Here is a 14,252-nt window from a genome sequence, read left to right as displayed (position 1 = left end):
AGCTAGGTAAATCGGGTCTGATGGAGAAAACAGAATCCAACTTGAATCTGGGGAATTGGAAACAGCCCCTGAGAGAATGGAATATTCATGTCTCCAAAGCCCTTTGATACTCCCCCTAACCTGAAAGGTTGTTAATTAAGCAACTCCTGAGTAGACAGGGAGCTGCTAATCAAGGCCCTCTGGGCTGCTGATCCCTTCCTGCCTAGCACTCCACCTAGGCCCCCCCCCATTCCACCAACATACCCCAGTCAATATGAAGGGTGGGGGGCAATGATAAGGAGGGAGAATGCAGGAAACAAGGGAAACTTTAGACATATAAAAGGGACGGGACTTCCTCATCCCAGGGATTATGCCTTTGGGTCCCCTACTTCCAGCTGGGAGAAGTCTGTTTTACTATCCTTTAACAACTTCTTACTTTTTACTCTATTTCTATGGTGTTATACTTCAACATTTGAAGAAGCAGGACATGTCAAGGTAAACAGTGGTGTCAACATATTCTGAAAACTGTTTCTACTCACTGCACTTGAACAGATCCAAGAATTTACCATGCTCTGCTAAAAAAACTTTTGGAGTCATTGCTGTTTTGGAGCACAAAGCTGAAGCTTTAGTGTTTTAGTTTTTCTTAGCCTGGTGCATCAACTCCTGCTCAGGGACTGAATTCATCAATGAATTGAGGCACATCTATCCTCTTTCAGGAAGATCTTCCCTCAGGTTATTTGGAGGTTTGCAAAGAGGACATTCAACAACTGATGCTTCTAGTTCAGGGAAGTCTTTTTTTTTTTAAATTTCTTTTGAGAGAGAGAGAGAGAGAGAGAGAGAGAGAGAGAGAAATTTTTAATATTTATTTTTTAGTTTTCGCCAGACACAACATCTTTGTTTGTATGTGGTGCTGAGGATCGAACCTGGGCCCCGCATGCATGCCAGGCGAACGCACTACCACTTGAGCCACATCCCCAGCCCAATATATATATATATATATATATATATATATATATATATATATATATAAATTTCTTTGTGATGAGAATAATTATACATAGTGATAGAACAGTATTCTGATGAATTTTTGTTCATGCACTAGGAACATTTTTGATAATTCCAAGTATATTTTAGAATGAACTGCAGTCGTCTTAGTGTAAACTAAAAGAACAATTTCTTTGGTATTAAAATTTATAGTTAGTCAAAGAGGTCTTCACTTTGATTCCTGAAATCTCAGACCAGGCAGAGTTTCAAGTTCTTTAAGAGGACATTGGGCTGTTCATCATGGCCTTTGTGACTTGTCATAATCATAGGTGTTACCTTTTCATTTATTTAAACAGTGCCTTTGTGAATGTGTTATTATATCTAGATAGTAATTATGCTAATTATCCCTAATTGTGATATTACTTGCCTATGAATAGCCAGCTATTTTAACCTTTAAAACCTGTAGCAATTGTTTTTCATATTTGCAAGTGAGGGTAACACTAACCTTGAAAAAACTGGAAGCATTTACTTTGAATTCAGTTAAAATAGAATATTCAAATTTTTTCCTCAGAATAATGTTCTTTACTTTTTTTAAATTTCTGATACAATAAATGCTTATTAAGGAAAAATATAATTAATGCAAAAAAGAAGGAAAATTATAAACTGCGTTTCTATTAACCAAAGACATCTACTTAATATTTAGTTATATTTTCTTTAAATTTTTTTTAGGAATATATATTTTTAAAAATTTCAACTGTTCTTTGTTAAGTAAAACTAAAGTATGACTGCAGGTGGACAGGAAACACCCAATTGTAGTCAATGTAGCAGATTTACTTAAGCCTCATATTTTTACATATTCCAAATTACAGCACAAAACCACCCCATTCTGCTCTCTCAAGCTATCAGGTAAGTCAGAAGATTAATTCACACTGAATAGATGTCTATATAAATGGTTTAGGCATGAATTCAACATTTCCTTGGCTCACTCTCAAGGTCTCTCCCTTCTCATCAGTATTTCTATGCTCTTATTTTCCTTCCACTTAAAAGAATTGACATTCCAACGTTTAATAGTCAATTTTTTGCCACTTGCTTTTAGCAGTGCTTTGAAATATTTTTGCCCACGATCCATGACATGTTCTTTGTATAACGAAATCTAAGAGTTGAAAACATCATGATAATTTAATTCAATGACAATTTTAAAAATAGAAAACAATGATAAAAATTCAGTTGCTAACTTGGAGGATTTTATACATACTGATATGTTCCATTTCTTTTCTATGGTCTAAAATTTCTTACTCAAGAAAACAGATTTCATTCCTAAACATTTGTTATATCTTTCTCTGCTAGAAACAGAAGCAAGTTTTTCTCTCTGACAAACTTGTCCCAGGGGAACAAATTAAATGCTTTCTCAAATTGGAGCATAAGTCTTCCTTAAATATCAGAGTATGATAACTAGGATATAATGTCAGTTTTTTAAATTTCATAAAACTTATAGCTTAAGAAGGTGGTCTTGGCTGTTTTGTAGATGGTCCATCTGGTTAGTTTTGCCATCAATGTTATTTTTATATTCTGCATCATCATCCTCCTCATCATCTACTGTCTAACTCCTCCTCTGGGGCCACGTGGTCCTGAACTTCCTGCTATACCAGGGAACCCAAGTATTACCAGCTCTTTCATCTGGGACATACCTGACAACAGGTTCTGAAGACAGTCAATGTCTCCTGACTCATAACAGAACTCTTGCAATTAATGCTGCTCCCCATCTAGTCTGAAGTACTCTCCTCCGTATCTTTTCTCAAGATATTTATAGAAGACTTTTGCCATTCTTATTGAATACCTGGCATCTGTGTTTGAAGAATTATTACCTTATGAAACAGGTAGTCCTTCCCATTTTACAAGCAGAAAATCTGATGCTCATTTTTGCTGCCTTGAAGCTAGGGGCAGGCACATTAGCTTAGGCTATACCAATCTCATGTAACTGCCTTACACTTTGGATTGAAAGCTTATTAGGCAAAGCAGAAGATCAGGAGAATCTGTTCCAATAGGGGTGGTGCCACAGTAGCACCAACATCCAATTTATAGAGACAGAAGCAGCAGCAGTTCCACCACAGTACCAGCTGCTCAGTTTAGGCAATAAAAGTTTTGCAAACAATAGTGATTGTGTCCAGTAATTCTGGTGGCAGTGTCACTAAGTTAATGGTTCCAGGTGTGATTTGTGTGTTGCCAGTATTTGCATGGCTCCAGGCTTGTTCTTCTAGAACGTGGAGACAGTTTATGAGTTTCCTAATGTGTTCTATAAAATTCCTTTTGTCTAAGATGACTGGAGTTCATGTCTATTGCTTACAAATAAAAACACCGAATCCCTGAGTTATTATTTTTTAATGATATGGTTGGCATTGTATTTCAATATGCATCTGTGTGTGGGATAAATTCTGTCCATGGACTGAGATGTTTCTAATGGAAATTTTTATGTCCAATTGCAGTTATGTTCATCATAAGGGAAAGCATAACTTTTTAAAAGCCTGTTGCATTTGTAAAGAAAACTGGATTTATCACTTTTTTGAAAGTTCTTTGTTAAGGACCATATAATCAACTCTTTTGCTTTCTGATTTGATGATTTTTTTTCCATAGGTCTTTTTAAGAAAATGGTGTAGGCTGTTAGGCTGTTGATGTTTTCATTAGACTTTTGCTTCTTGAGATCCTTATTCTTTTTTTTTTTAAAAAAGTTTTTTGATATGTTTTCACATTTAAAGTATTCAATTTTGTAGTTGTTAGTGTATTTCATATTTGTGTAACTAACAAAATAATCTGATTTTAGAATATTCTCATAAAACCAAAAAGAAAACTTGTGCTCATTAGCACTTATTACTCTCTCTCTTTCACTTTCCCTCTCTCTTCCAGCACTAGGTAACCTGGAACCTAAGAATCTACTTTATTTCTCTGTAATTTACCTGTTCTCTTCATTTCCTGTAGCTGGAATCATACAGCACATGGTCTTTTGTGGCTGATTTCTTTCATCTATCATTTGGGTTTGAGGTTCATTCATGTGGTAGCACAAACCAGTATTTAATTGCTTTTATATATTTCCAAATATTTGATTTTACTGGAATTCTGTTTTATCTGTTCATCAGTTGGTAGGTATTTGGGTTTGCTTAGACTTTTTAATCTATTATGAATAATGCTGCAATGAACACCTATGTACAAGTTTTGAGTGGACATTCCGTTTCTTCTTGGGTAGATACCTGTGAGTAGAATATCTGAGGTCCTATGGTAACTTTGTTTAAAAGATCAAGGAACTGCCAAATTGTGCCACACAGGCTGCACCATTTTACCTTTAATTTAATTTAAATTTTCCTACATTGAAATCATTGTATTTTTTTACATTCTTGTCAAACTATGCTATTATCTTTCTTTTCTATTTCAACTATCCTAATAGGTGGTATCTTGTTTTGGTTTTGATTCATATTTTTCCTATTGGTCAAATGATTCTGAAGACTGAGAAATTTGATCTGGCTGTGTGCAAGATGCAGACCCAGGAAATCTAGTGGTGTGGTTCATCCGAGTCTGATGCTAGTGTGAGGGTAGGAAAAGACCAATATTCTTATTCCATCAGGCAGAAGGAGCAATTCTCCCTTCCTCCATCTTCTATTTTATTTGGACCCTTAGTTGGATGATGCTCATTCTCATAGGCAATTGCTTTTGTTTGTTTGTTTGTTTGTTTGGGAGGCAAGGATGGGGGGTGGTGCGGTGAATTGAATGCAGGCACACTTGACCACTGAGCCACATCCCCAGCCATATTTTGTATTTTATGGAGAAACAGAATCTCACTGAGTTGCTCAGGGACTCGCTAAGAGCTGAGGCTGGCTTTGAACTTGGATCCTCCTGCCTCAGTCTCCTGAGCCACTGGGATTACTGGTGTGTTCTACCATGCCCAGTTATGGGGTATGATTTCAATATTTTTAAATTTTGAGACTTGTTTGATTAAGTAAAATATCATCTATCTTGGAGAATATTCTGTGTACATGTAGAGTAATATATATCCTGATGTTCTGAGCGGAGGGTTCTGTATATGTGTGTTAGCTATAGTTGTTCATGATATTGTTCGAATTCTCTGTTTTATTATAGATTATCTGTCTAGATATTCTCTTGATTTTTTAAAGTGGTATTACCAAAATCCCCAATTGTTATTGTTTAGATGTGAGGTATCCTCCAAAAGCTCATGTGTGAGATAATGCAAGAAAATTTAGAGGTGAAATGATTGGGTCGAGTGAGAGCCTTTACACAATCAATGAATTACTCCCCTGATGGGATTAACTGAGTGGTAACTGAAGGCAGGTAGCATGTAGCTGGAGGAGATGGTCATTGGGGACTAACTTTGGAGTATATATTTTGTATCTGGCAAGTGGTTTCTATCTCTGCTTTTGATCATCATGTGAGCCACTTCCACCACATTCTTTCACCATGATGTTCTGTCTCTTCTTGAATGCCAAGGAATGGAGCCTTAACTGGGTAGTAACTGTAGTCAGGTAGGGTGTGGCTGAAAAAGGTGGGTCATTGGGACATGTCTTTGGGGTTTATATTGTGTTCTTATTCTGTACAGGCTCTTTCTGTTTTCTGATTGTTATGTCCTCTGATGTTGAGGGCCACAGCCCAGTCAGGATGACACATGGCATTTTTGCCAGAATGGAATGATTGAGAGATGATGCCAGCAAGCCATTGAGATGATGATGGTTATGTTAAGCTGTGTATTCAATTGTATATTAGACCCCTGCTGTCCCCTCAACCTGCTACTTTGGAGCTCTCCCAGGGATTCCTGGGGAGTTCCGGTTGGTTGGGGAAGTGCCAGAGGAGGGATTTCTGGAGGAGGGATTTCCGATTGTTGTATGGTATGTCCTGGGAGAAGGCCATGTGCGTGGTGTTCGTGGGAGTGCGGAGAATAAAGGAGTTCCTGTTTTGAACCTACAAGGCTGTGTGGTGGCTCGGTTATTTTGTGCCCAGCCAGACTGCGACACTCTGAAACTGTGAGCCCTGAGTACACTTTTCCTTCTATATTTTATTCTTGTTGGGCACAAAAAGCTGACGAAAACACTAATGATTACAATTATTCATCTATTTTCGTTCACTTTCATTTCATTTATTTTGGGGCTCTGTAGTTAGTTTCATGTATATAATTGTTTTATCTTCTTGATGACTTGAGCCTTTAATCAATATATATCCTTCTTTGTGTCTTGTAATAGTTTTGGAATAAAAGCCTATTTTATCCATTGTTAGTATGGGTACCACAGTTCTTTTTGATTACTTTTTACCTGAAATATATTTTTTTCATCCTAAGGACACTCTTCTCCAATTTTTCTCCCTAACTTTTAATACCTTTCATAAAATTTGGATAGATTTTAACCATTATTTATTCAAATATTTTTTCCTGTCCTGTTTCCAGTTATTTGAATTTCCATATGAGACTCGCAATTTGTATGTTGGTCTGGTTGATAATGTTCCATGTATTCCTTTCATTCTATCCACTTTTCTTCATTCTTTCTTTTCTACTCCTCAGTCTAGATAATTTCATGTACACTATCACCAAATTCTCTCTTTCTCCTGTCTACTGAAATACTGTTGAAATTCTCTAGAGAACCTTTCATTTTACTTGTTCTTTAGCTCTAGAACTTCCATTTACTTGGTTTTGAGAAATCCCATTTCCTTATTGATATTATCACTTTTATACCAATTTCCTGGCTCATTTTGGTTCTTTGTCCATGGTTTCCTTAACTCTCTTAACATATTAAAAATTATTATTTAAAAATATCTGCCTAATAAGTTGAATAGAGCAGAACACTAAATAAGTTTTAAAAGTGTGGAGGATTTCTTAATGCTCTGAGTGTGTGATAAGCTAATAAAAATGTCTTGCTTCTCTGTCCCCTGTTATAAGGAATTGGTAGAGGATACTTGGCTTGCATTGAAAGTTGGACTGAGAGAGTAGGTCAGGGGAGATGTCCTTGTGACTGCTAGAATCATAGGCAGTGAGGGTCACTGTTACTACCTGAACTGGAAATGTTCCTGGGCACTGTTGCTCAGAGCACCAGGCAGGAGACATTAAGATTTAAGTCAGTGGAGCTTCAAAGTAAACTTTGAAAGAAAACTTTCTGCTTTTCCTCCCTTATCTAATCAGCCTCTAATAGTTAACATTCTTATTTCTGAACCTGCATATAACTGTACCTACCTGCATCTCTCTAAAAAAGTGAATTTAGTTTTAATTTTACATGCTGAAAGGAACTCCTTCAGTTGATTGGCCATGTCCAACCCTTCACCTATATAGCTTTCCATATTCAGGGACCAGAGACAGATAGCAAATTCCCAGAACACATGTATGTAAACCATGAGTTCTCATTGGAATTCTGAAAACAGCCCAGGGTCAAGTGATAAAAGTTCTTAAGTCTACCCATAGCTCCTCAAAGAGCTTTGGATGGAAGTAGAATGGTACAGGCAAAAAAGGGGTTCATCTAATATTTTTCTACATGCTCCCAATAATAATGATGATGTTTTAAACATTTTTTTTCCTGGTTGGCTTTGTCCTTTTTATATATGAACTCACTTAACCCTCACATTAGCTTTCTGAGGAAATTATTATTTTTCTTTTTATTACGGGTACATTAAGTGAGGCTCAGAGCAGAGAATCAAACACTCAAAGTCCCCCAGATATCCATTAGGGGGCTCAAATTTAAACTGGAGTCTGTTGCTGGGAATAGGCTGGATGCCATAGTTGTAAGATGCTCTATACTTGGCTATGTATGCTTTGGGTTCTATTCCTGTTTCTTTGCTCCTATTCCCTCTACAGAATAATTTTTCTGTACCTTGATAACTTTGCTCCCTTAAATGATTTGTTTGAATCCAGGAAACTTACAAAAAAATGGACATTTTTATGATGAAAAGACAGGGAGGTAGCACACGTTGTTTTGTGTGATAGTTGGGTGACTATGTTTACAAAAGATGAGATCCTCCATTACATATGTTTTAATAACCAACAGGAAAATTGGTATTTTTAATTTTTCATATCATTTTTAATGTATTCAAAGAAAAATACTGAAATTAAATCTATTACATAATACCATATATGCAAAGGACATCAATTAATTAAACATACTCAGTATGATTACCACACTTGAAAATACTATGTTCACTAGCTACAACTTTTAAATACATTTATTTCTTATATGCATATATTTTCCACTATATATATATTAAATCACACAATTAATGACCTTGTATAGCTCGAGTGGACATTATTCTCCATTCCTGTTAGGCTTGAAGGAAAATTATTACAATCTTATTATTCTACTAGGCCAGTGTCATGCTTGATTTCCTGAACTTTTGGCACCTTGTCAAAGACAAATGGAACTCAAATTGTTACTGTTAGATGTTTAGCTGCAAATTTATATTTGATGGAGTAATTTATCAAACACTAATCAAAGGTTTTCCAAGTAAATTCTGTATTAACAAAAATGAAATCAAATTTTGAGCTGGCCTTCATTGATTCTTCACATTTATCTTGTTTCCAAATCTTGATACTTGACACTATGCTTCTTGGTATTTCATATGTGTTATAAGATTGGAGGTACTTTGAAGTCAGATGTCTGTTTATAAGAGATTTTCAGGAACTGGAATAGAATATGAATTTGGCGGCTAGGTCAGAAATGTCACTATTATGAGATTGGGAGGTAGAATAGTGGAATAAAGCAACAGCACACTGAACCACCAAAAAATCCCAAAAGATAAATAAATAAAAAATGATGTTAGATCAGATTATACAAGAACCATACTGCTTTTCCCTTGAAGATAATTTCAAACACTTTGTTCAGATGCAAAATAATAAAAAAAACATAATATTTTCATTTTCTTTTTTTCTTTTAAAAAGAGAATATTTAAAATGATGCAAGACATTTCAGATTTCTATCAAAATATTTTAGATTTTTCTGATGTTGAGCAAAATCTTAGATAAAATGTCATGGGTTTTTTTTTTCATGTGCTCAGTATTCTGAGTCAGTGTTTTCTTGCAAACAATGAAGATTCATGCTGAACTTTAATATCAGCATACAGTGAATCTTGGAGGCAAATTCTTCTAAAACCTGGCAAATATGAAACACTGATTTAAAGTGATTTTTTATTTATTTAGAGTGATTACTGTTGAAACTGATTTCCATATGTACTATTCTATAATCCTTAGTGTCAATTTAGACAAAAGATTGAAACTCTTACCTCTTTCATTCATTTACTTCATTATTATTATTGATTACATTTTTGAACTTAAACTCTGCCTTGTATATCTTGGTTTAAGAGTCATGAATACTGAATGAATGATGTCAATTTTCCTCAAAAGTATTAAAAAGATACCTTCAGGACACAAGTATTTCTATTACACTAGAAGGGATGGTGTTCATTGAAGGAACAGCAAATCTACTCAAGGAAAAAAAAATTCAAACAAACAAACAAAACTGACCAGGACAATAATTTTACTCAGAAATGTCTTAGCAAATTCCACTGAATTTTCCTAACAGGTGTGAAGGCCAGGAGTTAGATTTTTCAAGTGTATTTTGGTGGTGGCTGTTGATATGAAATTTGAAGGCCAAACTTCATATTTGTATTCTATAGCTAAATATTTCCCATGTGTCCTGTACATTAATTATGCCAGGCCCATATCATTCATATATTTAAGAAGAAAGTTACACCTGAATTTACATACTAGACTTTTTTTTGACATTTTTACATTTGATAAGCATTAACATTTTTAAATATGAACATTAAAAAGGCATTATATTCAAACAATTAGATACTAAATAATGAAATTTGATTAAAACATGCACACAAGCTTCCTGGACTTTACTGATTTATTTATGACAACCCTCTAATTACCATTTACTATTTCAAAATTAATTTTTAATTTAATTTTTAAAGTTGTTATATTTATTGTATAATAATATATGCCTGAACACTCATGTATGCATTTTATATGCTTCCTTTTGTTTATTGATATCATTAAAAGAAATTCAACTCGAACACATCTGGTGAAGTTATTTAGACTTTTAACACGTTGAAACAATTGTTTTTTTTCTGATTTTGGCCCCAAAATAGGGAGGAGGATTGAAAGATTAATATGATAGCAATCTACCATGATTTGTCATTGAATAATTGCTTTTATCCTGTTCCTCAAAAAGATATTGGTTCTAATATTGTAAAATGTTACGGGTACAATTTTAAAATGTAATGATATTTTAAAGAAGTTTTAAACTACACATCCACGCTCTCAGAAAGTTTGTGATTTTATTGGACAGGATTGACAGTATTCCCAATTTAAGGAAAGATGATTTATAAGGACTGAGGTCTGGAAGATAAATTCTTTACTCAGGTGTTCATTGTTTTGTTATGGGTCTCAGAAATGTGCCTACATATCCATCTATTTGTTTATCTATCTATTTATCTATCATCTGTCAATCAATTTTCTGCTAATAAAAGGGCTTTATTTCTTTCCAGAGAAAGTTGGGGTTAGCTAAACTAGGAAGAGGACTTTGTGTGAAAGGGTGATTGTTATTCTTTTACTCACCTGACATTAATTAGCTCATATGTATCCAAACTATTCTAAAGCTTTTTTTTTCTAGCACTTGACTTACCTCTCTACATCTTTTTTGATTTACTTGTAGGTATAGTAGTATTTTCTGTTACATTTTCCTCTTTAACTCCTACAACTTTTTTTCCCCATATTCTGATGTATTCCACTAGTCCTTCCTTCTTTTTAAATTAGGGGAGTAGAAAAGTACACAGTACTATTGATAAAGTTAATTCTAAAACTTTTTCCTTAGACTAGAGGTGACAAACATCTGCCTTTGAAGCTAGCAGATGTTCCTGTCTCTTCATACCTATGAATGACTTTCTGTAGTTCTTGTCTAATAATTGGTAGCTAATTATAGAGGCAAATGGGATTCTCCTCTTCTGCATTAGAAGGCATCTTTAGTATTATATAATCTACCTAATTTTTAAAAATCTATGAAAAATAAAACAGAAGAATCTAGGAATTCTCTTTGTCCTTTTAAGGTTCTAAAGTTGACTATATCATAGATTAGCATTTAAAATAGATAGTCAAAATTAGGTGATTATTTTTTTTCTTTTGAAGTCATTTTCTCAGAAAAAATAATTCAGAGAATAATATGCCTATCTGCCTAATGACTTGATGTGATTTTATTTTCTGTTAAGTGTCTTTCAGGAAATCTTTAAACCTTTAACAGCTTTCATGCCACAAAATGAATTTTCTTGAAAAAGGTTTTTTATTACTTCCTACTTTCTGAGGTTAATTTTCCATCACTCTCATGGGAAAAGGAGCCACTGAGCTTTTCCATTCTATAGCTGTAGATGAAAAGTTTCATTTTATGGAGAGTTTGTTTTTCCTTACTCAGAATATATTTTAAAGCTTCTTTAATCTTTTGGGGAAAACTGTATGCCATTTTAGTATCACAAATGTATACTGTAGTTTTTCAATGAGAGAAACTCGACAATTGTCAAGGTTTTAAAAAATATTTCTTAGGTTGTAGATGGACACAGTACTTTTATTTTATTTATTTATGTGGTGCTGAGTATTGAACCCAGTGCTTCACTCATGCAAGGCAAGCACTGTAGCACTGAGCCATACAACCCCAGCCCTCAAGTATTTTTTAGATATATATTTTTGCTGCATACAATAATTTAGAGTTTTTAAAGAATGTACTTACATCCACTTCATTTATTTATTTATTTATTTATTTATTTTTTGCAGGGGGGCAGGGGATGGTTTAATATCTTAGTAGGGTCTTTGTTATATTTACATGCTATCTTTCTTGACTTAAACATAGCTGCCTAAGCAAAGTTGCCCTCCTGCTTCCAGAGAGTATGCAATACAATATTGATAGGCAGGAGAATGGGGACCCACGCTGGCACCATGATGGCCTCACACAAATCTTTCACCTCAGGAAATGGCCTTATGAATACTCCTCCACAGAGGTGTAGGGTGAGCTTATGAAACTGGAGGTGGTGGAGGCCGACTTGGAATCCCCACGGGAGCAGCCACTGAAGCTGGGGTCTCGGGGTGTGGCTCTTTTCTTCCGAGTGGACTTGGTGTTGTCGGTGTCACTGGGGTCGAACACCACTGTCACCGACTCCATCCTGGTCACGGTGTACAGGCTGCTCTGCCGAGTTGGGTGAAACCTGGTGGTTTTGAGCTCCAGCTCATCATAGCTGGAAACCTGGATGAAAGGACACCAGCGGAATGCTCTCTTGAAGCCAGCTCGAAATCTGAGAAGAGGGCCACAGAAAGAAAAAGTCATGTTTTCAAATGGACATTTTCTCCAGCTGCCATAGGAAACCTTACTGAAGGCAGTTAAGCCTGATTTTCTACCCCAATTCAGAATCTATGCCATGGTATTCGTATTAGTCTTCTCAGTTTTTGTTGGAATAGAATCTTAATTTCTCATCACTGAGAAGGAAGTCATCAAATAGAAAAGGAAAAGCACCAGGTTATTAATATGCCAAAGAAACTAGTTTTCTGCACTAATTTTATACATTTACATAAGTATAATTGAATTAATATGGCTGGTTATAACACTTCAGATGGAATACTGTGTTTAAAAATAGCTTCTCCACAAATAATTCCCATTTATAAATTATAACATCATTTAATGGTAGAATTAATTGTTAATCTTAATGGTTTTTAACCTAATTATATGTGAAAGAGTGAAATCCTTGTTTTGGTAGATGATTAAATGAAGTTTAAAAGCAAAGTATTGCTTGTGGGGTAGCTTAAATTAAGTGACTTATGCAATTAGTGAAAAAGAGTAAGAGTTAATTAAGTATTTAACAAACTTAAGGCACAGTGTGGTGGAGCCCCAACTGGGAAGAGAGCTTAGGATTTGGCTTATGCAGCTATTTTTATTAAGACCCATTTTGATTAGTGCATAAAACATCCTGGACATTGTCAACTTTGTGAAATTTAGGCATACCACTGTATTTGTGGAACATAGAAACAAGTTTTTTTTTTTTTAATCTGGAAACCACATTTTACTTTTTTTGTAGTCTTTTTTTTGGCTAAAGTAATTTTATTGCAGTTGAAATTCATTTTGTTCACATAAGTAGATGTATAAATTATGTCTCATTTTCATTTTTCATTAGAAAGTGATAGTTTCTTAGTGAAAAATAGAAAAAAAATCCTGTCTAAGTAAATTTCAATGAGAAGTTACTGTTATCTGACCATAGGTGACCAACACTGATATGATAATAAGTATGTTATTTATGCATTTAACCACTAGAAAACCTATAATCTCAAATTTTTTCTGTATTCTAATAATTATGCTAAAAATTTCACAGACTTTATCTCATTTAATCTCACAACCACCTTTGAAGTTGATATTATGTTCTATGTTGCAAGTGGGGAAAATCAGGCTCAGAGAACATTTCATGCTTACATAGCTGGAAAATACTAGGTGTGGATTTGAACCTAGATCATTTTAACTTTAGTATCTGTGATCTTAACTTCCCTACAGAGAAGACAAGGGTAAACCCAAATCAATTAACTCATTTTTTCTTCTTGAGATAACAATGGCTGAAAAACCTAATCACATGCCAGGCAAAGTCAAAGTCAGGCTCCTTTTTTCTAGTCTTAAATTTGAATATAAGTGTGCTGATTTTTTTTTTTTTTTGTATCAGGTGCTTGACCACCGAAGAATATCCCTAGACCTTTTTATTTTGAGAAAGAGTCTTCCTAAGTTGCTGAGGCTGGTATTGTACTTGTAATCCTCTTGCTTCAGCCTCCTGAGCCTCTGGGATTACATGTATGTACCACCACTCCTGGCTAAGTGTCCTGATATTTTAAAAGCTTTATGAACATTTTTCCCTTGCTCCCTGACTTCTTTACAATCCATCTCAGTGGAAGCTGCATCCTCTAGAAATCACCCCTCATTGTTTCATGGGAAGGAGGACTAGGAGACTAGGATTATCCTTGTCTTTCCTGTTTGTTATATCACTCTCACAGCAACATCTGTTTTAAAGTCAGTTTATGAGACATCTTTTCTAACACAGCCCATTCACCTAAGTCATCAACTCTCCATCTTATAGACGTTATCTGTGCACCTTTATTTCCTTGAAGATTCAAACACAGTTCACCACTTTTAATCATTTCTTTTTCCTTGGTAGGTAAAATTCTGAAGAGTTTGGAGAGAGAAGTGGCCCACATACAAAAAATGCCCAATTATAACCTCTTCAAACACTGTTTTGAGCAT

General features: G+C 34.8%; 1 protein-coding gene across 1 annotated transcript in view; it reads right to left on the bottom strand.

Annotated features, from left to right (window-relative positions):
• Window positions 1–7,994: 7,994 nt before the first annotated feature.
• Window positions 7,995–14,252, bottom strand: part of Tacr3 (tachykinin receptor 3) — an 84,870-nt gene continuing 78,612 nt past the window's right edge. Inside the window, exon 5 of the mRNA XM_078021855.1 lies at window positions 7,995–12,273. Within this exon, the coding sequence (XP_077877981.1) occupies window positions 11,961–12,273 (313 nt within the window). The 3' untranslated portion in view covers window positions 7,995–11,960. The remainder of the gene's footprint in view (window positions 12,274–14,252) is intronic.

This window comes from Ictidomys tridecemlineatus, chromosome 9, assembly GCF_052094955.1.
Source record: "Ictidomys tridecemlineatus isolate mIctTri1 chromosome 9, mIctTri1.hap1, whole genome shotgun sequence".
NCBI classification, from domain to species: domain Eukaryota; kingdom Metazoa; phylum Chordata; class Mammalia; order Rodentia; family Sciuridae; genus Ictidomys; species Ictidomys tridecemlineatus.
This window is presented reverse-complemented; position numbering and strand designations above follow the sequence as displayed.